This window comes from Protopterus annectens, chromosome 3.part1, assembly GCF_019279795.1.
Source record: "Protopterus annectens isolate FY-2018-M chromosome 3.part1, PAN1.0, whole genome shotgun sequence".
NCBI classification, from domain to species: domain Eukaryota; kingdom Metazoa; phylum Chordata; order Ceratodontiformes; family Protopteridae; genus Protopterus; species Protopterus annectens.
In genome coordinates this window covers 1857530164-1857556487 of record NC_056732.1, presented here as the reverse complement: position 1 = coordinate 1857556487, position 26324 = coordinate 1857530164, and the positions used below count along the sequence as shown (strand labels likewise).

At 39.1% G+C, this 26324-nt stretch overlaps 1 protein-coding gene across 1 annotated transcript in view; it reads left to right on the top strand.

The window, feature by feature from the left end:
• The window catches only part of LOC122797932 (zinc finger protein 182-like), a 214030-nt gene extending 205097 nt beyond the window's left edge, over positions 1-8933 (top strand). The window contains exon 5 of the mRNA XM_044066450.1: positions 8772-8933. Within this exon, the coding sequence (XP_043922385.1) occupies positions 8772-8933 (162 nt within the window). The remainder of the gene's footprint in view (positions 1-8771) is intronic.
• Positions 8934-26324: the final 17391 nt, after the last annotated feature.

Genomic DNA, 26324 nt, shown 5'->3' with positions numbered 1-26324 from the left:
AAAGCACAAAGATTTAATGTAGAAAAGATGATTAGTAAAGCAGAAGTTAAAGAAATAGAAGTTGGAGTTATGGAGTGCCTGCAAACTGAAGGATTTAATGTAGAAGGTCTAACACAGACTACATCACAGCAGGATGGAGTGAGTCCCCAGAATAAGGAAAAGCAAGAAGATCAGGAGATGTGAAGAAGGAATATGGACATGGGAAAGGAAAAGAGATTTAATATGGTGTAATATTTATACAAAGGAGAAAGCAAAACTAACCAATACAAAAAGAGCAGCACCAAAGATATATGAAGAAAAATATAGGCAAAGGAATCTGGATATAGAAAACATTACAATACAAAAAATAAGAAGACTAAGAGGAAAAGTAGAGAAAGAGATTAGTAATGGAGAAGTCAAAGAGATAGAAACTGAAGTAATGGAACAGCTGCAAAGAAAAGGATTCAGTGTAGAAAATCAAATGCAGAAAGCACCACAACAGGATAGAGCAATGGATATCCAAATTAAGCAGAAACCAGTGGAACAGGAAGCAACAGGTCAGGTGTCATATCAAGATATTTTGGAGCCTTCCACAGGAAACCAGTATAAACATTCACTTGAAGCTAAACAACAAGGAAAGGAACAGGAAACTGAGGAAACTCTGATGCACTCAATGTTGAGGAGTGATAGGCCAGTGAGTTCCCATATGACAGAGCAACAGATGACACAGGATGAAACTGAAGCGAATGTGGCACAGGAAGATGCTATAGAATTTTCTATAGAATGTCCACAGGAAATGGAAAATGAGGGATGTGTCCTCTGTATGGAAGAAAAGGAGTTAAGAGAAGAGTTGCTTGATTTAATAGACAAAGACGGATATATCAAGATCAATGAGAGAAATAGACTGCAGAAGGTTAATAAAACCCCAAAAGTCAGAAGCTTGATAAAACAAATGCACACCGTAATTAGGACTGTCCATAGAGACCCATGCGATACAACAGAAGTAAACCGAATATATTACTGTGCTGCTAAATTAATAACTGATAAAGTTGTACCACAGGAACACAGGGTAGCGAGGGAAAAGAGGGGGGGGGGGCAAAAGCGAATACCATCATGGAAATATCGAATAGAGAAAACTATAATGCAGCTAAGACAAGAAATGTCATTGTTAGAAGATTATAGAAGAGGAAACAGATCAACAAAAATATTAAGAAAGATAGCTGTGATAAAAGCAATGCGCAGTATTAGAACAGACCAGGATCTATTATGCACTATTGGGGATAAACTAAAAATTTCAAAATGGGCAGAAAGACTTAGAAGATACAAAGATAACTATAAGAGAAAAGAACAAAATAAATATCGGGAAAGGAATCCATATATGGAAAACTTTACAATACAAAAAATAAGAAGACTAAGAGGAAATGTCCCAAAAAAGTTTTATAGAGAATTGGGAAATAAAGTAAAAGGAATTGATAGACCATCAAAAAAGAGGAAGTAGATACATTTTGGAGAAATATCTATGAAGATCCTGTGGAAAATAACAAAGATGCTAAATGGATAGAAGAAGTAAAAGAAAGAATAAGAAGTTTAAAGGTACAGGATATGAAATGGGATGAAATAACAGCCAGAGAGATTGAAATAAAGTTGAGAAAAGCCTCTAACTGGAAAACCCCAGACCCAGATGCAGTACTTAACTTTTGGCTTAAAGTATTAACTTCTTTGTATGAGGATTTTGCCATGAGTAAGAACTATTTATATGTGCACCCCGAACACACACTGCACTGGTTAACAACAGGAAAAATGATGCTCTTACTTAAGAGTGAACCTGCAAGCTACCCTAAAAATTATAGACCAATAACTTATCTTCCGATGACATATAAACTATACACGGGTATTGATGCCGACAGAGTTTGGTCATTTAGAAGAAAACTCAATTATGGCACTAGAACAAAAGGGCAATAAAAGAAAGTCATATGGAACAAAGGACCATCTGTTGTTAAACAAAGTTATACTGGAGAACTGTAAGAAGGGGAAGAATCTAAGTATGGCATGGATTGACTACAAAAAAGCATTTGATAGTATCCCACATTCATGGATAAAAGAGTGCTTAAAAATGTATAAAATACACCCTACACTGATCGACTACATTACAGAAACCATGAAACAGTGGCAGACCACCTTACAATTAAGCCATGATAAAGGACAGATTATTATTCCAGGGATAAAAATTCAAAGGGGGATATTCCAGGGTGACTCCCTGTCACCGTTGCTATTTTGACTTGCCATTAATCGATTAAGCTGTTACTTAACAGCTTAGGCCATGGCTAGAATTTGGCTGCTAGAAAACAACAAAGTCTAATGACTTCTCATCTTCTCTTTGTCGATGATTTAAAACTGTATAGCTCATCAGATGAGGAACTGAAAGTACAGCTGCAGGATGTCAAAACGTTTTCAAATGATATTGGAATGTCATTTGGTCTTGATAAATGTGCAAAAGCAACCTTCAAAAAAGGAAAACTGCAGCAGCAGGAAAACATCAGTTTGGGACAAGAATGTGATATAAAAGAACTTGAGCAAGAGGGGGTGTATAAATACTTGGGAATTGATGAAGGATCAGCAATAAAACATGAACAAATGTGAATAAAGCTCAGTAAGGAGTACTTTAGAAGACTTAAATTAATCCTGAAAACAGCATTGACACCTAGGAATAAGATCCAAGCCATAAATCAATGTGCTCTTCCTGTCCTAACTTATAGTTTTTGAGTGACTTGACTGGCCCCAAAAAGTGTTGGATAGATTGGATATTAAAACAAGAAGGATGCTTCATGCTCACCAAATGATTTATAAAAATCAGTGTATACCAAGATTGTATACTCCCCGTTCAAAAGGAGGGATGGGCCTCCATGAAATTGATTACATGTATAGATCTGCAATCATGGGACTCCACACATATCTACTAACTTCACAAGATCCAAATGTAGTGAACATTTTCAAACATGAGGAGAATAAATCTAAGATGATGTCTCTGCTTAATCTAGCAGAAGCATATCAACTACAAGCAGGAATGGAAATCAAACCAGAAGTAGATAAAAATCAGGCAGCAACTGAATGTGTCAAAAACAAAATAAAGTATATAACGTGAAGGACCAGATGAGAAGGCAAGAAATGTGGAAAAAACATAAATATAGTTGCAAGTATAGAAATCTTCTGGAAATGCCTCATGTTGATCAAGAATGAATGCAGGAATGGTTAAGGAGAGGCAAGTTCAAACCAAGAAATAAAAGGTTAATATTGGCAGCCCAAGATAGTGGGCTAGGTACATGCTGGTTTACAAAGTCCATTGAACATGTGGGAGAAAATGACAAATGTAGGTTTTATGGAACTCGAATGGAAACAGTCACACACCTCGTTGCTGGTTGCGACACATTAATGGCAGAAGGACTGTATAGTGAAAGGCATAATAATGTGGCTAGACTGTTGCACTGGGGATTGTGCAAACATTATGGTATCAAAGTAGCTGAAAAACACTGGAAACATGAGCCACAAATAATCATAGAAAATGATGAAGTTTATATCACATGGGATCACCCAATACCAACAGTTCAAAAGATAGATGCTAGAAAAACGGATAGTGGTCCAAGAAAAGAAGACAAAAGTAACACTGATCATTGAAATTGCCACACCCAGTGACTATAGTGTCTTGCGTACAGAGAGACACAAAGTCATAAAATACCAGGATCTGCAGGCAGAAATGAGAGCCATGGGAAAGAAAGATACCCAGACAGTTCCAATAGTAGTAGGAGCAACGGGTCTTATAAAAAATAATTTACAGTCATATTTAGATATGTTACCAATCCATGTAACCCTGTACAAATTGCAGAAAGAGTCATTACTGGGCACATTGCGGCTGGCATCAAAGATTGAAGCAAAACTAATTTCATGAACTTTAATCATACTCTGACTTAGGAAGAGGGTCCATTCCCGTCATGGTATTAGAAACCCAAAAGACTTGGAGAAATTAAAAAGAGGTGGAAACCATGTGTGACATGAGTTTTTTACACAATAAACGTATGGGGATTCATCAGATGCACCACAGTGACCATGAAACAGTGGCAGACTACTTTACAGTTAAGGCATGATAAATGACAAATTATTATCCCAGGAATAATAATTCAAAGGGAGATATTCCAGGGTGACTCTGTCACCATTGCTATTCTGCCTTGCCCTTAACCCATTAAGCTGTCTACTTAACAGCTTAGGGCATGGCTATAATTTGGCTCCTAGAAAACAAAGTGTAAAGACTTCTCATCTTCTCTTTGTCTATGATTTATAACTGTATAGCTCATCAGATGAAGAACTGAAATCACAACTGCAAGTTAACAAAACTTTTTCAGATGATATAAGAATGTCATTTGGTCTTGATAAATGTGCAAAAGCAACATTTAAAGCAGGAAAACTACAACACCAAGAAAACATCAGTTTGGGACAGGAATGTGATATAAAAGAACTTGAGTAAGAGGCAGTGTGTAAATATTTGGGAATTGATGAAGGATCAACAATAAAACATGAACAAATGTGACTAAAACTTAGTAAGGAGGACTTTAGCAGACTTAAATTAATCCTGTAAACTGCACTGGCATCTAGAAACAAAATCCAAGCTATAAACCAATTCGCTGTTCCCGTCTTTAGTTTTGGAGTGCTTGTTTGGCTCCAAAACCTATTGGATAGACTAGATAGGAAAACAAGAAGGATGCTTTCTGCTCACTGAATGATCTATAAAAATCAATGCATACCAAAATTATATATTCATTCCTAAGGAGGGATGGGCCTACTTAAAATTGATTACATGTATAGATCTGCAATCGTGGGACTCCACACATATCTACTGACCTCACAAAACCCAAACATAGTGATAGTTTTGAAACATGAGGAGAATAAATCTAAAATGACTTCTCTGCTTAATTTAGCAGAAGCATATCAAATTCAAGCGGGAATGGAAATCAAACCAGAAGTAGACACCAATGATGTAGCAACTGAATATGCCAAAAAAGAAAAGAAAGAATATAAAGGTGAAGGATCAGATGAGAAGGCAAGAAATGTGGAAAATGCGTAAAGATTGTTGCAAGTATAGAAAACACTTGGAACAACCTCATGTTGATCAGGATCAAATGCAGGAATAGTTAAGAAGGGGTGAATTTAAACCAAAAGACAAACGGCTACTATTGGTGGCTCAAGATAGTGAATTACATAAACATTGGTTTACAAAGTTCATTGAACACGTGGGAGAAACAGACAAATGTAGGTTTTGTAAAACAGAATTGGAAACAGTTGCTCATCTTGCTGCTGGTTGTGATACACCAATGGCAGAAGGACTGTATAAAAGTAGAAGCTGAAGTTACGGAATACCTGTGAAGTGAAGGATTTAGTGTAGAAAGTCTAACAAGTTATATTACTGCATGATGGAACAATGAGTCCTCTGTGTAAGGCAAAACAGGAAGAGCAGGAGGTATCTGAAAAAGGGTGGGAGGTTGGCATAATGGTTAAGGTGTTTACCTTGCAGACACAAGGTTCAGGGTTTGATTCTCACATGGAGTAATTGGCTAGGCTTAAAATGGCCCACAGGGCTAATTAGCCTAGTACTAAGCTATGAACCTATGAAAATATGCACATGGGGAAAAAGAGATTTAAAATGTTGCAATATTTTTGTAAAGGAGAAGGGAAAGCTAAATACAGAAAGAGCAGCAGTAAAGATATTTGAAGAGGAATACAGGCAAAGGCATCCGGACACGGAAAACGTTACAATAAAAAATAAGAAAACAGGGGAAAGTAGTAAAGAGGATTAGTAATGGAGAAGTTAAAGAAATAGAAACTGAGGTTACGGATTACCTGCAAAGTGAAGGATTTAGTGTAGAAATTCTAGCTCTGATAACACCACAGCAGGATAGAGCAATGGATACCCAAATTAAGGAGAAACCAGTGGAGCAGGAAACATCTGATCAGTTGTCATATGAAGATGTTTGGGAGCCTTCCATAAGAAACAGTACAAAAGCTCAGTTGAAGTTGCACAGCACGGGAAGGAACAGGAAACTGTTGCATCTCTGACACAGTCATTGTTGTGGAATGATAGGCCAGTGAGTTTCCACATTAATGAGCAACATATGACACAGGATGAAACAGAAGAGAATGTAGCACAGGAAAGATGCTCTGGAACTTTCTGTAGTATGCTTGCAGGAAATGGAAAACAAAGAATGTGCCCTCAGTTTAGAAGAAAATGATCTAAGAAAAGAGTTGCTTGATTTAATACAGATGGACAGACATATTAAGATCAATGAAAGAAATAGACTACAGAAAGTCAATAAAACCTCATAAAGTCAGAAGTTTGATAAAACAGATGAACACAGTAATTACAAGTATTCATAGAGATTTATGAGATATAACAGAAGTAAATAGGATATATTACTGTGCAATTAAATTAATAACAGATAAAGTTGTTGTTGTTGTAGTCTTTCGGCTTTTCCCGGTTAGGGGTTGCCACAGCGGAACTCCGGTCCACTAATAATTGGCAGTAGATTTTCATGAACGTCAAGGTGCCAGCTCAATGTCCAACCTTCAACAAAGGCACACCCATTTTCGTATGTCTTTCGAACACCCACCCAACCGTGGGGAGGGTTTTCAAAAGACATGCATAAATGGGTGTGCCTTCGTTGAAGGTCTTTCCATAAAAATTCAAGGCAGTAAGGGGAGAAATCAAATGTCATCATGGGAGTATGGAAAAGAAAAAGCTATAAAGCAGTTAAGATGAGAAGTGACACTGTTAGAAGATTATAGTAGAGGGATCAGATCAGCAAGAGTACTCAGAAAGATAGACATGATTAAAAGGAATGCACGGTATCAGAACAGTTCAGGATCTATCATGTATTATCACAAATAATAAACTGAAAATATCACCACAGGCAGAAAAACTTAGAAGTTATGTAGATAAATGTAAAGGAAAAGTACAAAATAAGCAATTTATTGATGACAATAAAGTTTTATAGAGAATTGGGAAACAAGGCAAAAAGAATTGAAAAAAAAACATTTGGAGAAATATCTATGAAGATCCTATGGAACATAAAGATGCTGAATGTATATGGAACATAAAGATGCTGACTGTATATGGAACATAAAGATGCTGAATGTATATGGAACATAAAGATGCTGAATGTATAGAAGTAAATAAGAAGTTCAAATTTACGGCATATGAAATGGGATGAAGTAACAGCTATAAGTACGGAAACAAAGTTAAGAAATGCTCCTAATTGGAAAACCACAGGCCCAGATGCAGTACCTAACGTTTGGCTAAAGAACATCTTTACATGAAAATTTAGTAAGAATTATTTATCTGCACCCCAAACAGATACCAACCTGGTTAACAACAGGAAAAACAGTGCTCCTACGTAAGAGCAAGCCTCCAAGCTATCCTAAAAACTATAGACCAATAACATGCCTTCTGATGATGTATAAACTATACACTGGAATTGATGCCAACAACTCATTCACGGCAATGAAATAACAGGGTTACAAGAGAAAGTGATATGGAACAAAGGATCATTTATTGTTAAATAAAGCCATAATGGGGAACTGTAAAAAGGGGAAGAATCTAAGTATGGCAGTATAAGCTTACTTAGCAGATTAGGTCATGGCTATAGTTCGACTCCTAGAAAATAGTGAAGTGTAAAGACTTCTGATGATCTTTTTGTGGTTGATGTGATGAACTGAAAGCAGAACTGCTTGTGGTTAAGAATGTTCAGATGATACAAGAATGTCATTTAGTCCTGATAAATGTGCAAAAGCAACATTTAAAGCAGGAAAACTGCAGCACCAAGAAAACGTCAGTTTGGGACAGGAATGTTATCCAAAGAAAATAAATGACAGTTTGCTCAAATATTTATGGTACCCAAAGAAACTCAGAATATCTTTGCACTGGTAGGCATCAGGTTGGGAAGAGAGAGGGATAGGGTTTCCCAGTATTGACCATTATATAAACTCAATCATAATTAACACAATGTTTTATGGATTAATCCATCATGAACTTCTTATTGGAAAACATTACATGAAACTTAGTTATTAGAATGTAATGAAACAACATTTCATCCTCTCGTTAAAATAGATAATGTTTTTCTATGGACCTTAAACATATACACTTAATGATAAACATAATCTGACATTATTTCCTTTCTTAAGTCAGTTATTGTTAAATTATAAAAGACATATTTTCGAATCATATAACAAAAATATCTATTAATAATAATATTCCCAATAGCCTTTAGTAATTGATGTTTAATCTCATCTGATGAAAAAAATGATAGGTTATAAAAACAATAACTTATTTTATTGGAACAAGTTTATGTTTGGTAAAAATTCCATTCAGCTGATTTCTTATTAGCCAAATTAACTTTACAAAACTGCAATTGGTTAGACATTCAGACATGTAAAGAATTTATTCATAATAAAACTGCATTAAGTTTAGATTCTTCTAACAATGATATGCCAGAAGTCTTAGAATTCACATCCATCATTATTACTGGTTCCATAGTGAATACCTCATTTATCACAAAAATATATACAAGTATTAGAAGTGATTTTAAACTTATATATAATTTCCTTCTGGAATTACTCAACCGAGATTAATAAAGAAGAAATTACTGCTATAAATAAAAATTGTTGTTTAAAATCATCATGAAAACATCATCTCGTTACTGGAGACTTTTTACTTGGAAATTTTTACATTTGTGTTTTTAACTCCATGTAAGGTTGCATCACTCTATAAAAAAGATGATATTAAGTGTTGGAGATGTGACTTGACACCTGAAGCAAATTGGTTTCATATGAGTATTAACAGCAAGTTGGTTAAAGCTTTTGGATTGATTTTAGATATTTTTGCAAAGCTTTGTGGAATGAGAATTGTATTATAACTGATGCTGTCATATTGTTCAATGTATCAATTCTCCAAGTTATTGCTGCTCATCAAATACCTCTTTTGTGGGGAATATTAGCAGACACTGGAATGTTAAGGCTACTATATCCTTTCATAGTGATTTCATTCAATTACCTAAATCAGTTTGCAATAAATATGTGCGATAAAAATGAGAACAAATAACACAACCCTTCAGTTAATTGCATGGAAAAAAATGCATAATTTATTGGAAAAATGTTGAAATATTGATTGTTTATCATTGTATTTATTGTTATGGGTACTGCATACAGTTTATTTTGTTGCTGTTGTAAATTGTTTGGTTTTATTTATACAAAATCAATTAAAATGTTTTCTGAAGAAAAGAAAAGAGACAGTGTGAGTAGACTGGACAACAGAAACTCTTCAGCCACAACAAGGGCCAAGAGAGACAACAGCTTTGCTGAGGTGATGGTTACATAAGTAAAGATACAGTTGTAATTTACTGTAACAATGTAAGCATTATGTACTGTCTAATATAAAAACATTTCTGTTCAACTGTATTATCAGGAATTCTTTGTTTTCACTCAGTGATGTCAGTTGTGATAATTAGGAGAAGATGGGACAGTACATCAGCAGGGACTGGGTTTTTGTGTAGCACGAGCTGTAGGGGATGATCATGGTGTTAAACACTGAGAGATGACTGTACACTTTGAGTTTTTAGCACTGTGGTAGGAGGGGTATACTAGAAAAGAATATTTGTTTCATAAAAACAGGATTGCGTTGTGTTTCAGGGATGATTTTTGTCTATTTTTTACAGCACTTGTGGGTAACCCAGGCCAACAGCACCATGTTACAAGATGTATGTGGTACTTTTTATGATACTGCATCATAATGCAACTTCTTGTTTATGAATTCTGTTTCAGATGGAGAAATGCATAACACATCACATCATTGGACATTTCAAAATGTCTGGCATGCCTTTATGTAAACCAGGCTTCACATGTCCCTGCACAGTTTGTAGTGAGTACTTCATATCTATGTGGGCACCATCAGAAACATTTCATCCTTTATTGAAGTTAAACAGAAAACAAGAGAGATTTTGATGTACTTTAGTCAGTTGTTCCATGTTTAAATCACTCAGCATCCATTTGTAGTTTGTGCAGCTTTGAGCATGGTTGTTAAATAGACATTGCTGATTTTCAAAAGAAGAACTTCTGCTTAATGATGGTACTTCTTTAATACATTAAAAATAGAACACCATGTTTGATTTTTTTCTTCTTTTTGTTGTGTGTAGTGGTATCAATGTTAAATAAATACACTTTAGTGCTTAATCACCATTAAGGTAATTATATAAATATTTTGCAGATGAATTTAAGTTCACAGTCAAGTTGTTTAATTTCTGCTGCTTCCAAACTATGTTAAATTGAATGATATACTTATTTTGTTACAGGTATGTTTAGCCTCTAATTTTTTGGAAAGAAACATTTAACATCCTAATGTTATAAAATATTGGAATTTAAAATGTTGACATTTAGGTTAATTCTGATTTCTCTTATTCTGATTATGTTTAGTCTAACTTGTCCTTGGCCCCTGGTGACATTTCTCTTTAAATATTTGGCTGAGAACGCCAATGATGCCTTTCTGGAAAGTTAGGGTAGTAATTTGTGTAGAAGATGTAGATGCAAAGCACATCAGATATATTGTTGGAAACTCAAACAAAAAATGATAAAATAAACTGCAGACTAGTTAACACATTTTAAATGTAGCTAGAAGGAACATTAAGGTATAATGAGAGGGTGTAGCAGATTTTGTTTGGAGACCTATTAATTACTGAATTTTTTTAAAAGCAGTTTATTGCTTACTATGATTAGGCATTAAAAAGGTTTGTGTGTGTCTGTCGATACCCTAACACAGGTAGGGGTGTGCAGTGTAAGTTGTAAGAAAAGTCTTCTGTGCAGCTGAGTATGTTTTAATGCCCCATTTTTTTCTTTTAAAGGGGAAATCCCAGCATTTAAAAATCGGATCCAAACTCTTTTCTAAAGAGGGAGTGACAATGTCCTTATCAGCACACCTTTGTTGTGTCATCACGAACCCCCTCCTTCTCCTATCAGTTTATTGAGAGTATGCGTTTCCCTTGAACTTTACTTTCCATATGGGAAGCACATATTTATTTTTATTTTGTTCAACAAGCTGCTTTCTTTATTAGCATCCTGCATAGCTGTATAATGAGTGTATAACAGGATGCTGCTTAGCAATCCTTTGCATTTATTTTATTTATTTTGCCGTGTTTTTGCAAGTTGTCATTTACAAATGCACTTGTTGCATTTGCAAATGAAAACTTATATAAAAAATGGATCGCTGAGCAAGCATTCATTACAAAAAAAAGTACTGAGCTGTTTTGACTGTGGAATGCATCGGCATTCCCGTTTACAGGCTTGCAGTGAGCAACAATGTTCGGCAACCGCAGCAATGCCAGATAAAGTGTGTGTGTGTGTGCGTGTATGTGTGTGTGTGTGTGTGTGTGTGTACTGACATTTAGATCGACAACACAGACGTGTGAATGTGCGATCGTGCGCAAGTGCGGTTGTGAAGTATGAATGGTGATCTGCTCCCTAAACATTCTACTCAACCTCTAAATGTGAACAGAGCCTAAAATAATAGGAGGCATGTAGATATAAAGTCTGACACTGTGATGCATATCATTATTTAGTGACTTCAGTCCCCCGTGATTTAGCAGAAAGCCACAAATTTTATATAGAACGGACCCAAAAAATGAGGCAAAAATCTTGACATTCGGAGCAAATCTGGGCAGAGGTATATGGCAAAGTAAATAAAGTTTGTACTCGGGAAAGTGCTGGCGAATTGCTTCAGCAACAGAATCCTGAAGCGGTGCTGTTACTTGTCAACCAGCAGCCGATCAGCAGCGAGTGTATGGATATTTTTTGATGGATAGCAGGCTAACTTTGCAACATTTTCCCAGTGTAAATAAGGTGGCTTCCTCTATCTGATTCACCCATAATTATTAGGCTCTGCAGAATGGCCTCTGTTCTGCAGTGGGACTGCAAATAGCCTGCTTTCCAAGTATAAGGGACATACACATTTTTAACTGCTTTTAGATGTTTGATTGCAATTCATATATACATCTCTGCACCTGATGGTTTAAATACCGTAATGCAGGTTCCCTGTGTCATTCCTAATACAGCTGAGCCATTTTTAAAAATAAAAAAACTCATAAATATTTTATTCTGTAGGCTCAAGTAAGTTTGGTGCATCGTAGGGTTACCACCTGTCCCACTTTGCGAGGGACAGTCCCTCTTTGGGCAGTTGTGTCCTGCAAAAAAACTGAACAAATGGCAAATGTCCTGATATCTTAGGACAAAAATATTTCCTATATTTTCTTTAATAGTTGCATAAAACAGTTATTTTGTATCTGAAACACCAAAATATTATAATAAACAGAATAAGCAACTCAAATGCTACAAGAATAAGTTTCTATTCTAGCAAAAAGTGAATTTCTGTCCTTTGTACTGGCCGTGGGTATGTTTTGCCCTGCAAAATCTGACGTTCCTACCAAAAATGTCCCACTTTGGGCATTTGAAAAGGTGGCAACCCTAGTGCATCGTCAGTGATGTTGTTCAAAGATATCATGAGAATGCTGCACCGGTTAACTAATATTGACCTTAGGAAATGCGTTTTATTTGGGACGTGGGAAAACTAGCACTAATTTTGTCCAGATAATTGGTGTTGGGGTGTGTCTGAGAATTCATGAGTTTAAAATGGGTTTCCCTTTGTGCCCTGAAATTCTGGGGTCTATATTAGAACACCGAACATTCAAAATGTCGAGTGTTCTAATATCGAACCCTAGCAATCGAAAAAAAAACATTGAACATTCAGAACAGCAAATGTTTTCCTAGGGAAAAAATTTGCTGTTCCAAAACACATACACACAACACAAGCACACCAAACAAATCGCAATTCACACACATACACCTAAACTTTAACACCTAACACTACACTAAACTATGGAAACACCACTAACTATCCACTTACCTTTACGCAAACCCTAACCCTAAGGTCCGTCACTATCGCACAGTCACCTCACCTGCACCCTAACCCTAACTCACCTAACCCACCCTAACCCTCATGTCCACACAATCGCACGCTTACCTAAACCCGACCGTAACTTTCCACCACAGCGCTGAAAATACTGAAGCAACAGAAACGGATAACCAAATTCTTTCCCTAGGAAAGAATTCAGTTTCCTGTTACTTCGATATTTTCAGCTTTTGCTGAAAACAGGTCGATATTAGAACACCGACATGTGCAGGGTTCTAATATAGACCCAAATTCTGTCCTGCTCACTATGCTAGTGTGTAAGCTCTGTCTGTTGGCTTTCTTATTGTGTTATCATTTTGTTCTAATAAAGTTGAGATCCCTCATCAAATCCTCTAAAGCTAGCTATGAAAACAGAATTGCAGCAGATAGTAAAGACAATCACAAGGCCTTCTATAGTTATGTAAAGAATCTCCATGGCAATACCCAGATTTGCTCTGAGCTACTGCACAATAGTACCTCCTATACCAAGCCAACAGATATTGCCAATATACTGGCCGACAAATTCAGTGCCAACTTTACCCCTCTCCCCCCAAGGGACCAGTCACAATACCAGTAGATTGCCAGGCACCCAGTATTACTGCTGCACAGGTTAAAACAGCACTGTCCAAGGCCAAGAATACAGCTGCTATGGGACCTGACAATATCCCTGGTTGTGTTCTACGTGAAATAAAAATACTGCACCTCACCTGTGCGCCCTGTTCAGTCACAGCCTCACCTCAGGCTTTGTTCATATGAATGACACACTGCTACAGTCATCCCTCTCCACAAAGGAGGAGCGACTACAGATCCTGGGAACTATCACTCCATTAGCCTGAAGAGTCTGATATGCAAAGCTACGGAATGCATCATCCTGGACCTAATAAACAAGGATATAGAGAATCTCCAAACTCTGGATCCCACACAGTTTAGTTTTGTGAAGGGTAGATCATGCCTGCTCAACTTGGTCGACTTCTTTGAGTCAGTCACCAGAGCTGTGGATGAAGGCAAGGTGGTTCATACAGCCTACCTTGACCTGGCCAAGGCCTTTGATACCATTCCCCACTCAGGAATCATAGAAAAACTCACTAAGATAGGCATCAACCACTATATCACTAGGTGGGTTGCAAACTGGCTCACAGGTAGAGCCAACAGTGTGAAAATAGCTGACTCCAAGTCAGACTGCTGATCAGTCACGAGTGGGGTCCCATAGGGTTTGGTCCTGGGTCTTCTCCTGTTTAGTATCTACTTCTCAGAAGTCCAGGCCAACATGAAGGGACTCTGGTTGATAAAGTTCACAGAGGATTGAAAGTTTGGAGCTATTATTAACTCCCCAAGTGATGTTGACATCCTACAGAAAGGCCTCACTGAGACCAACAACTGCTGTCAGAACCATGGCCTTAAGCTCAATGCCAAAAAATGTGTTGTCATCCCCTTTGAGAAAAACATGGTTCCCATGAATTATCACATCGATGGTAGTCCACTGAACTCAGAAGGTGTTATAAGAGATCTGGGAACACAGGTTGACACCAACCTCTCCTTTGACCACCACATTGTCACTGTGGTCAGAAAGTCCTTCTATGTGGCACATCTCATTACTAAGGGTTTTGCATCCAGGAAGAAAGAGGTCATTGTCTCCCTCTACTTTTCCCTCATTAGGCCAGTCATTGAGTACAATGCCCCATTTGGCATGTACCTCACTAAACACCTGCATCAACTGAAGAGGCCACAAAAGTACCTCACAAAGAGGATCCTAGGCCTTAAACATTTGTCCTATATGGACAGACTCAAAAAACTCTTAATTAATTTCTGTCTCATATTGCCTACTTAGAGGCGATCTTTGCTTGACTTACAAAGCCATGTCTGACCCAGCTCTGTTAGAAATGCTACATCTAAAGAAATCCCAATCCCTCCACACCACATGCTCCACAGACCTCAAACTCATTACCACAATCAACAGAACATGCTGGAGGGACAGGTTCATAACCCAGAGACTGCCCATGCTATGGAATAGACTTCCCATACATGTCAAGCAGAGCACCTCACTGGCCGTCTTCAAGAGGAATCTTAAAGAGTGGATGGGAAATAGAAAATTCACTCCAGGGATCACTCCAGTGGCTTTACTCGACAGAGACACTGGGAACTAAGGTCAGATGACATGATGCCAGGGTAATCCTATGGGCTGGGCTTGTAAAGGCTCCAGGGCCATTAACCTAGTACACACCTATGAACCTATGGAGTTATTCTTATTGGAGGTAATATATATTTATCATTCATGAGATTGGTAAGGCCAATCTCTAACCAAATTGGATAGGTTAATTTGAGCATAAAAAGAAAACTGGCTAGCTGAAAACAGTCTGCAAAGGGAAGCTAGCCTAATACTTACGTATGAAACTGTGGTGATTATGGAATAATGTGGAAAATGAAAGCAGCCTGTATTTCCTTATTTAATGTATCTACATAAGCAATTCCAGACTGGCTCACCACAGATAAATATTCTGAAAGTGTACTATGGATCTATGCTTTTTAAATTACATTTTACCACAAACAATAATGTTAAACTCTTTAATCATGTAGGCATGTTCTTTACAAGAAGTTTATCACCTCTACAGCATTTTCTGTTTACCTTGGAGAAAAAACAATGTATACATGAGGGGAACATTTTAAACAATGAAACAAGTCCACGGTCTATAATTTAAATGTGAAAACTTTAAGAAATATACCTATATCAGAAATAGACAGTCTTGTAGGATCAGCATTAAATTCTGCTTCTTCAGTTAGCCTGATTTTTTAATATGTTGAATCCCAATGAATTTTTTTTAGATTGCAGAAGAGGGTGGCAATTTTGATTAAAAGGCAAACACACCATAACAGTACCTTCTAGTTTCTAATTGTAAGAGGGGTTTCCTGAAGTAAAATACTATATGATTGTAGTGGTTTAAGGTAACAAAAATTATGTTTATAGGGTGTGTGACCCCCTTAATATTCTATGACAATACATGATTAAAATACTATTGATGTAAAAAGAAAGAAAACAAAATGTTTATCCCCTTGTAACAGTTCTGTCATATTCTAGTTGGTGATATAGGATAGAATTTTTCATGTACTTGGCCAACAATATTTCGAGACATCAAATACATAAAACATTGTATAAGATAGAGCAACACTCACAAACCTGCAATCGTGCATCAAAACTGAAAGGCATAGATGGTATTGAGTTACTTGTTTCCCCACTGGCCAGTGGCTTTGGCCTCTTATAACTGCAGTTTGGAATACCTGAATTTATTAAATATAGTGCAGGGCACTTGAAGCCCTTAATACTAAAGATTGCGATAGTTTCATTGCCTTAGTTTTGAAAGTTTAACATGTCCATTCTTCTGTTTCTGTAGAGATGTTCAGCTGTGGCCCATCCTCCTCCTGTTTTTTTTTCCTGTAGTTTCTATTTATTGTTACCCGCCATGTTAACCCACCATGCAAATGGAGTGGATGTTGCACTAATTTTTTCAGCGATATTTAATGTTACACAGCTCAGCCTTGTGCATGGTCGATAGTCTGAAATTCTTTGCTAGGTAACCTTAGTAAAACTGTTTCTGTTGTTGAGTGACTGACGTTTACTTTTGGTGCCTCTCTCCCAAAGTAAGGGCCTCGTACTGCACTGCATACATTCTTTTTGAAGTAAAAATGCTTTATATTTTGCAAGGTGGGGATGCTAGTCTTCTCTTAAGCTAGCTACCATTCATTTGAATAGGAAGTTTCCTGGAACTCTTTTTAAGCATAGTAAAATTGATATACAAATTTATGCTATGAAAAATCTTACTGTTGAAAATAATGTTTATTAATTGTACAGAACAATTGGTGTGCCTGTTGTAAATCGAGCAGTACCAGCTAGAACATGCCTGTTTTACCACAGCCAAATAGTGTAACAAGAGTCTGAAATGCAGCTTCAGCAGTGTTAACAGAGACCCTCCATTGTATGCCTCGCCTGCCTCTGGATGTGCCTGAGCTGTTAGTTTCCTGTGAATAGCTCATTGGAAACAGGTGTAGTACTGAAACAGCAAGGAGGCAAAGGCGGTATATGATAGGGAAGGGATTCAAGGAACATAGCTTGAGCCCTATATTTCACTGATGTACCCCGCAAATGTTGGCATATATGTGCTATGTGCATGAGCAGTACATAGCTCGGACGGCTCATGGAGCTCAAGAGGCTGAAAGAAACTGAAGCCCTATCATACAATGACTTTTTTTTAATAATTTCTTAATATTTTGTAATAGTTAATTTTTGTGTGTGGGCAATGCAGACTTTGATCAATCTGGCTTTTCCGTAGAGATCAGAGTATGCCAGCTGTAGGTGAATCCTTAATGTTCTCACCCAGTCATGGATTAGTGCTAAATTAATACCCAAGCATCATTAAGGAAGGAGGGTTGTTGATGCCCAAAGTTAACACCTGACGTTTCTTACTCTGAAGGTTGTGGGCTGGGGACCTTCTTCATCACTGAATCTAGGTAAGAAATCTACTAGTAACCACAAATTTCAGGGTACAGTGTCATTTACCTGACCCTTTGACATTGGCAGGGGTGTGACTGCCTACATATGTAACTGATTTTCCCCAAAACCATTCAGCATGATTCATAACAAAGGTAATAGAAACCCTTGTTGCCATCTTTAATGTTGATTACCCAGAACAGGTTATAATTGCATCTCCTTCATGATCTTGGAAAAACAAAAAAACAAAACAAACAAAAAAAAAAACAGTAAAAATGCCTTGTTGACGCAAAGAAACTAATAATCAAAAATAGCAAATGTTACGGGTATCTTCAGCTATCCTCTGATTGAGTGTTGCTCGTATATTATTTATTAATAGAAGTGTACTTTGTTTATTGCATTAGTGTTAGATTTTTCAACTCTTCAGACAATTAATTTGTGGTGAAATTTCCTGGATGAGTGTTCACCTGTATGAGACCTCTTCAATTGTCAAAGTTAGACTACTTTTACATTTTTGTTTATAGGAACTCCTCTATATATCCACATTAGGGGTTTCTCAGATAGTGGCTGCCCCCAAATACTGATGTCCCTACCATTCCTAACTGGTATTATTCCCTGTATGCCCCCAATATGCCAACCACTGACCAGATAGCTTTGCCTGTTGAACTGGGATTCCATGTTTAAAACCCATCAAATTGCTATAGATTAAAACTATTGGATTATGGGAATAATTATGTAAAATGTTGGAAATGTTAGGATGTACAGTCATTGTATAGTATTGCATTCTTTCTCATAGCTGAGAATCAGTTAAACCAGGGTGTCTTCCTGTTGCTTGGGTCTACCAAACCAGACAAACGCCCTCAGACTGTCATGGACCCAGTGCAGGTGTGTTGAGAGGAATGTAAGACATTGCAGGGAGTCCTATGCCACCAAGGAAGTTTTTTTTGTCATATCTGTTCCCCTCTCCCCCCACATGGGCACCCACATTCCTGGAATGATATGCAATGGACACATGGCATATCACTACACTTGTGTGGTAACTCTGCCAATGCCCTGCCTGTCTTAAGGACAGCCCTCCTCTGTGTGTTACCCCTGTCAAAGATGATATGTCAGTAGCCCCAGTGTATGTGAGCCCCCCACCAGTGCCTTAAGGCACCCAAACCACTAAACAAGCATAAGTCAAGTGGCATGGGCCTTAGTAAGGGCTTTACCCTCCATGACATGGAGGTGACTTATAGTGTCTTAGTAGACTTTGTTTATTTAAGTTATATTTTGTTAGAAAGCTGTGTATGCTTTTTCAGTGTTGCCAAACTCCAGTTATCGGCAGAGTGCACTGGCTTTTAGTCAGTTGTACTGAAGATGTTGCAGAGTTGCACATGTCTTTATTTTTCACAGTTTTGCCTTGTGATGCTTTATATGGTTATGTGGTGAGACTGCAGCAGTAATGAATTTGTATGACATTGACATCAGTCCCTGGTTGATTATTTTCAGTTTATCATTCTGTAGCTGATCTGAACATTATCTTATCTGACTACTGGTTGCTTAATATCAGTAGCATTTGTCATGATGTTAATTGGTTTACAATGTTGCTGGTTTGTGTAAAGTTTATGCACACACCATCTGAGCTTGGAACTGAAGTCATGTAGCTGTTTGGCTAATTGTGCCCAGATCTAAGTTGGTGGGTGCTAAATGGTATAAGCCTTTCATGGAAGTGTGCAAATGAGTTTTCAGTGGTGACATCAGCATATTATTTACCAGGCCTCACTTCCACTTGGGCCATTGTTTCCATGCAGCCCCACAATGGCCCTTTTATTCTCCAACAAGGATATAGCATTGGTCTGTGTGTCACAGACCACATGGATCCGTTTTCCTCTTGTAGTGGCATTTGGGCCACCATGCCACTTTACTCCTTCTCTCTGCATGCCACCTTAAGTTAGTGGCATTTGGGCCACCATGCCACTTTACTCCTTCTCTCTGCATGCCACCTTAAGTTAGTGGCATTTTGGCCACCATGCCATGTTACTCCTTCTCTCTGCATGCCACCTTAAGTTAGTGGCATTTGGGCCACCATGCCACTTTACTCCTTCACTCTGCATGCCACCTTAAGTTAGTGGCATTTGGGCCACCATGCCACTTTACTCCTTCTCTCTGCATGCCACCTTAAGTTAGTGGCATTTGGGCCACCATGCCACTTTACTCCCTCACTCTGCATGCCACCTGAAGTGATCCGCTGTCACCTGAATTGCAGCGAGAGTCTGATCCCAGTGAGCCAGGCAAAGTACAACACTTTTCATTTTAAAAACAACTACTGAACAATGCTGTGACTTTGAGATAAGCCCTGTGTTCTCATTTTCTTCCTTAAAAAATAATTGAGCAACACTTTTTCAAGAACTGTTGGCATTCTTCAGCTTCTTGCATCTGCACAAAATTGGAGGACTGTTGCTTAGACTCTTCTCACAAGTGCATTACCTGATTACTCACACCTGTACACTCCACAGCTTAAAACCTGACTGCTTCAGTTACACTTCCTTTCTATTGGCTATCATTGTGCAAACAGCTGAAAAGATATTGCTCATCTACAAGGGTGAGGACAGAGCTAAGTGTCTTGCGTGGATATCTTTTTGGTATCAGAGTATTAATATTTTGGCACAGGATTTACACTGTGATGCTGTTTAATATCCTATTCATATTATCTTTTTCTTGCAATAGGAGCAGTAAAAAAATATATAATCTAATTTCCATCTAGGTAAGTGGAGCTTGGAATTGTGTATGTTTACAAATGTAATGCAAGGCAAATGAATGCACAGTATGTACTGCTGAAAATAACACTGCATACAATAAAAGTAACCGTGAACTAAACTCTTGACAGGAGCAGTAATAGGCAACTGAACAGCGAACTTCAGAAAGAAAATGTTCTTAAAAAGTGAGCTACAGAAAAGTTTTTGCTTAACTAGGTAAACTTACTTATGTTCAAGCCTCTTGTCAAAAGTGATTTGAGAGCACCTGTCTTGTTTAGTGACCCTGCTTCATGACAAAGCAGGTAAATGGATGCTAAGGGCAAAAGTCTGGTATGTAGCAAGAAGTTGATGAGCAGTTCATAACGGTAAATGTCCTTCCATATCACTGTTGCAGTATTCCTAACAGAAGGGATCTTCTGCAAAGCATAGCCCAACTTGCAACCAGTGTGCCAAAGCCTTTAGTACTTACAGGCACTGTACATCACACACGGTTCCTACACAAGACATAGGGCATAAAGGTGACATACAGATGTGCACACTCAGAACTTCTTTGCCGCCGGTCTGAATGCCATCATTAAACATATGTCTGAATGCCTTTTTTATGCTGGTTACCCAGCTGTTTTTTCAGATACATGCTCTGTTGAGGTTTTTCCTTATTATTTTTTTTTCCTTGAGTATTGATTGGATTTGTCATCCAGAAAGGGAATTTGTCAGTGTGGTAGGTAGATTCCCCATAAAGACCATCACAATCTGTTTTGTTTTGGGTGCTTCTCATGATCATGCGCAATGTTCATTCTGCCAAGGTTTTTTTTCCCCAAGACTCTACATAGTCCTCTTTCCTTATCGCCAGGGGTCTGACTCTCCCAGAGTTTCATGCAGATGTCACACAGTAAAATAGAATACCACACATCTTTGCCCTGTAGTTAAGGATCCCCAATGTGAATGGCAGGAGTTTACTCTGTGGTTGTTTTAATGCTTTAATAACTCTAAAGCTTCCTCAAGTGGTGTGTCCACCTACACCTCTCTAGTCTTCAACTACTCTTAAACCTAGGGAAATGGATTCCTCTGAAGATCAGGACTCTGGGGAAGAGCCCTTATCTTAATCTTTCCAAATTCCCCTTCCCCCTGGATTATGGGTAAGAGGAAGAGAATTCTATTAGTTTATATCCTCCTTTTGGAGGAACTCTCTTTTTGGGGACACTGTTATCCATATGATGGAATTCTTTAAGTGGGACTGCTCTCAAGTTTCTGATATCCAGAAAAGGTGGTATGAGCTCCTTCAGATGGTGTCTCCCAAACCTTCTACTGTTCACCCTGTTCTGGTTACCCTCCTGGATACCTTTTTAGCAGTTTCTAGAGGGTTTATACTACAGCCACCTTATCTTTTAGGGCTGTGAGCTGCCACAATCATATGACTAGGCATGTTTGGGCCCTCTTCTTGGTAATCTCTTATCTCCCTGACTCTGAGGGGTAGACTGCTGCCCTTTCCTTGTTGAATTTCAGCTGTCAGGTTGCCTACCATTCTATCCAGTGCCGTTATGATGCTGCCGATGCTTCCTCCAGGGCTGCTGCATTTGGTTCTGTCATGAGAGTTTGCTCATGCCCACTGCTGCTGTTGATTTTTACAACTCGCTTCAGGATAAGGGCAAGGCCTTGCAGGAGATGAAACATTTTTTTTATTGTTGTTTTTGTTTTGCCTATTCCAAAGTTTCAGACGAATTACTCTTCCAAATCTGCTTTTGTTCAGAAACAGTCTCACCATCTGCCTAAGGGTAAAAAGGGTTCTAGATGGATGACTTCTGCTACGTTTATTTTAACCCCTACTTTTCAGAAACCTGCCTTTCAGGACAAGTTAGGTTCTATTTGACAATTTGCTTCCCCTTTCCCTCAGCTGGTTCATTTTATCCCTTTGACTTTTCCTGTCCCTTCCAAGTTGGGTTGGGAATCACAACAGACTCTTGGGTTCTGTCTTATCTGCCAGGGGTATTTCATGGTATGGAAACCTCTTCCTCCTTTTTAGGCATCCCTCAACCTTCTTGGGAATGTCTTACTTTTTTTAACCAGATGTGTTTTATTCTCTTTTGGACCAGGACATTATTCATGCTATTCCTCCGGTCCAGGTAGGGAAGGGTTTTCACTCCAGAATGTTTCTGGTTCCCAGGAAGGAGGGCATTTGGAGACTAATTCTGGACCTTTCACAGCTCAACACCTTTCTCTAGATTCCTTCTTTTTGGATGTTGTCTCTTCAAACCTTATTTCCTCCTGTCATCCCAAGGCATTTCACGCCTCTCTTTGGATGCCTACCTTCATATCCCCACCCATCCTCTGTTTCTTGCATTTTCAGTTCTTTGCTTTGCCCTTTGGCTGCTCTATGGCCTGAATGGTATTCACCAAATGCCTTGCTCCTTCAATTGCTTTTTGCAGGACTGCCTGGACTACATGAAAAGAGACATGGAAGAGCTCTCCAATCTTGTAGCCCAGGCAGGTATGACCCTAGCCCTGAGTAGCATTCTGCCATCACCTAGAATGATGCCGCAGTACAAGGACAAAATGATCGACTTCAACAATTGGCTAAGGTTCTGGTGCCATTCTAAAGGGATCCAGTATCTGTCTGCCTGGGATGACATGGTCAACAGACCACAATGCTTTTCCAGAGATGGTCTGCACCTGTCACCCCTGGGATTCCGGATACTGGATAAGGTTCTTGCCGCCCCTATAGTGCCTTTTTTAGGCAAGGTTCAAATGACAAATTCACCACCATAACAGGAACAGGCAAGCAAAAACTGAGGGTGATGTTACTCAATGCTAGAAGTCTAAATCTCAAAATGCACTCACTCGAGGCACTACTTAAAATGGAGAACATCAATATCTGTGCAGTGACTGAGACCTGGTTCAAGGCTCCAGAAAGCACCCCTGCACTACCAGGCTATAACTCATACCACACTTTTCGGCCATGTAACCTGGACCAAAACACCAAAGGCAGAGGTGTGTCCATATTCATTAAGGATATCCACACCTCCAGGCTACTTGCTCAGCATAATACAGCCGAGGTTATCCAAGTGCAACTAATTCTGGGCAAAACTGCAATCCAAATTGTAGCTTGCTACAGATCACCCAACATGTCCCAGGATTCCCACTCCTCTTTTCTTGATGTACTAGAAAATATTAGGGTTCAACCAAACACCCTAATAATAGGCGATTTCAACTACCCCACCATTAAATGGGAAAACTACTCATGTACCAACTCCTTCGCTCAACGCTTTCTCGAATTTATAAACTCCAATGCCCTGGATCAACTTATCCACACCCCCACCAGGGGCAACAATATCCTAGATCTAGTCATTACCAATGTGAGTGACCAGTGTTCCACACCTGAAGTCAACGCCTCATTGGTCCGATCCGACCATAAGCTAAATTACCCTAGATATCCACATCCTGCCTCCACCCCACATTAAGGAAACCGTGGTAAAAAATTTCTCCAAAGCCAACTTCATACTTCTTAAGACAGAAGTGGTGAACTTCATGACACCCATGCAGATGGACAATACAGTTGACTACTGAATCCTACACAATTGCACTTTATAAGCACTTACATGAGTGCATGGATCGTGCTATCCCAAACAGAACCAAGACACTATCCTCCAAAAAAAGGAAGCCAATCTGGTGGTCCCCCTGCCATAAACAAACTGTACAACAGAAGGAAGAAATTCTTGCAAAAGAGAGTAAAATCCCATGAGTGGAGGAGCTCCCTGGTCAGCCTCAGTAAGAAGCTGCGATCCCTGATAAAATCCTCCAAAGCTAGTTACAAAAACAAAATTGCCACTGATTCTAAAGACAACCACAAAGCATTCTATAGCTATGCCAAGAATTTCAATGGCAACACTCAGATCTACTCTGAGTTACAGCACAATGGCACTAAATATACAGACCCAACTGATATTGCCAACATCCTGGCACATAGGTTCAGTGCTAACTTTACTCCCCTCTCACCCCCTAAAGAGCCCATCTCTATACTGGAAGAATACAAAGTTCCTGTAATCAAGGCTGCACAGGTAAAAAACACACTCTCCAAAGCCAAGAACACAGCATTCTTGGGACCAGACAACATCCCAGGCTGCGTTCTACACGAACTACAGAATGAACTGGCACCCCACCTAAGCACCATGTTCAATCATAGGCTCACCTCAGGCTTTGTACCTGCTGAATGGTGCACAGCAACGGTTATCCCACTCCACAAGGGGGAGCCACCACGGACCCCGGGAACTACCACCCCATTTGCCTGACGAGCCTGGTCTGTAAGGCCATGGCACGTATCATTATGGAACTTATAAACAAAGACATTGGTGATCTCCAAACTTTGGATCCCACCCAGTTCAGGTTTGTAAAAGGCAGATCATGTCTCCTAAATCTGATAGACTTCTTTGAAGCAGTCACCAAAGCCATAGACAAGGGTAAGGTGGTTCACACAGCCTATTTAGATCTTGCCAAGGCTTTCGACACCATCCCCCACTCTGGAATTATAGATAAACTCACTAAACTAGGTATAAATCCATATGTCACAAGATGGGTTGCCAACTGGCTCACTGACAGAACCCACACTGTGAAAGTAACAGACTCCAAATCCGACTTCAGACCAGTGACAAGTGGAGTACCACAGGGTTCAGTCCTGGGTCCTCTCCTGTTTGGTATCTACTTCTCTGAAGTACAGGCTAACACAGAAGGACTTTGGCTAACAAAGTTCACAGATGACTGCAAACTAGGAACCATAATCAAAACTCCTAACTATATAGACATCTTACAAAAGGGCCTCACTGAGACAGATGCCTGGTGTCAAATCCATGGCCTCAAGCTCAATACCAAAAAGTGCACTGTCATCCCCTTTGGTAAAAACACTGTATCCATGAACTACAACATAGGCGGTAGTATACTTAATACCGAAGGTGTGATAAGAGACCTTGGGACACAGGTGGACAGTAGTCTCTCCTTTGATAATCACATCGCCACAGTAGTCAGGAAATCCTGCTACTTGGCACACCTCATCACAAAAGGTTTATCATCCAGAAAAAAAAGAGGTCATTGTTCCCCTCTACTCATCACTCATTAGACCCATTATAGAGTACAACGCCCCTTTTGGTATGTACCTCACAAGACATCTATAACAACTGGAAAGGCTGCAGAAATACCTCACAAAGAGGATTACAGGCCTCAAACAGATGCCCTACGCAGACCGTCTCAAAAAACTCCAGTTTTACTCTGTCGCATATCACCTACTCAGAAGTGATCTCTGCCTAACATACAAAGCTATGTCAAACCCAGAGCTGTTGGACATGCTCCACTTAAAGAAATCCCAATCCCTCCAAGCTACACGCTCTAGGGACCTAAACCTTGTCACCACAATAAACAGAACATGCCGGAGAGATAGATTCCTGTCCCAGAGACTTCCCATACTCTGGAATAAACTACCTATTTATATCAAACAAAGCTCCTCATTAGCACTCTTCAAGAAAAATCTTGATGATTGGATGGGATATAGGAAATTCACCCCGGGGATCACCTCTGTGGCTCTGCTCGACAGTGGCACAGGAAAATAATTTTCTTGGGTGGCAAAAGCCAGGGTACCTTTCTGTCTGGGCTTGTATAGGCCCCAGGGCTGATAGCCTAGTACCTGCCTATGAACCTATGAACCTATGAGAGGAGTTCAGATCTTTCCTTATCTGGACGAGCTGCTCAATGAAGCTTCCTCCCAAGAGTCTCTGCTTCAGGATCTCTAGTTTATTATTTTCCTGTTAGAGTCTGGGGTTTACCATAAACTTTCAAAAATCAGCTCTAACCCCTTCTCAGGAGCACGTATTCCTTGGTTGCTGGCATCCCTGCCTACCCCTAAGACCCAGTCTTTTATTTCCTTTTTCTAGTCCCGTCTTCCTCTGGTGTCAGTCATGGCCAGGGACTTTCTCAGGGTTTATGGCCTCCACCATTCCCATGCTTCCTCTGGCAAGGCTCCATATCAGAAAGCTGCAATGATTTCTCAGGCCAGCGTAGTTTCAACATCACCACCCCAATGGGCTTCCAGTCCCCTTCCTGCCTTGTCTCAAGCTCG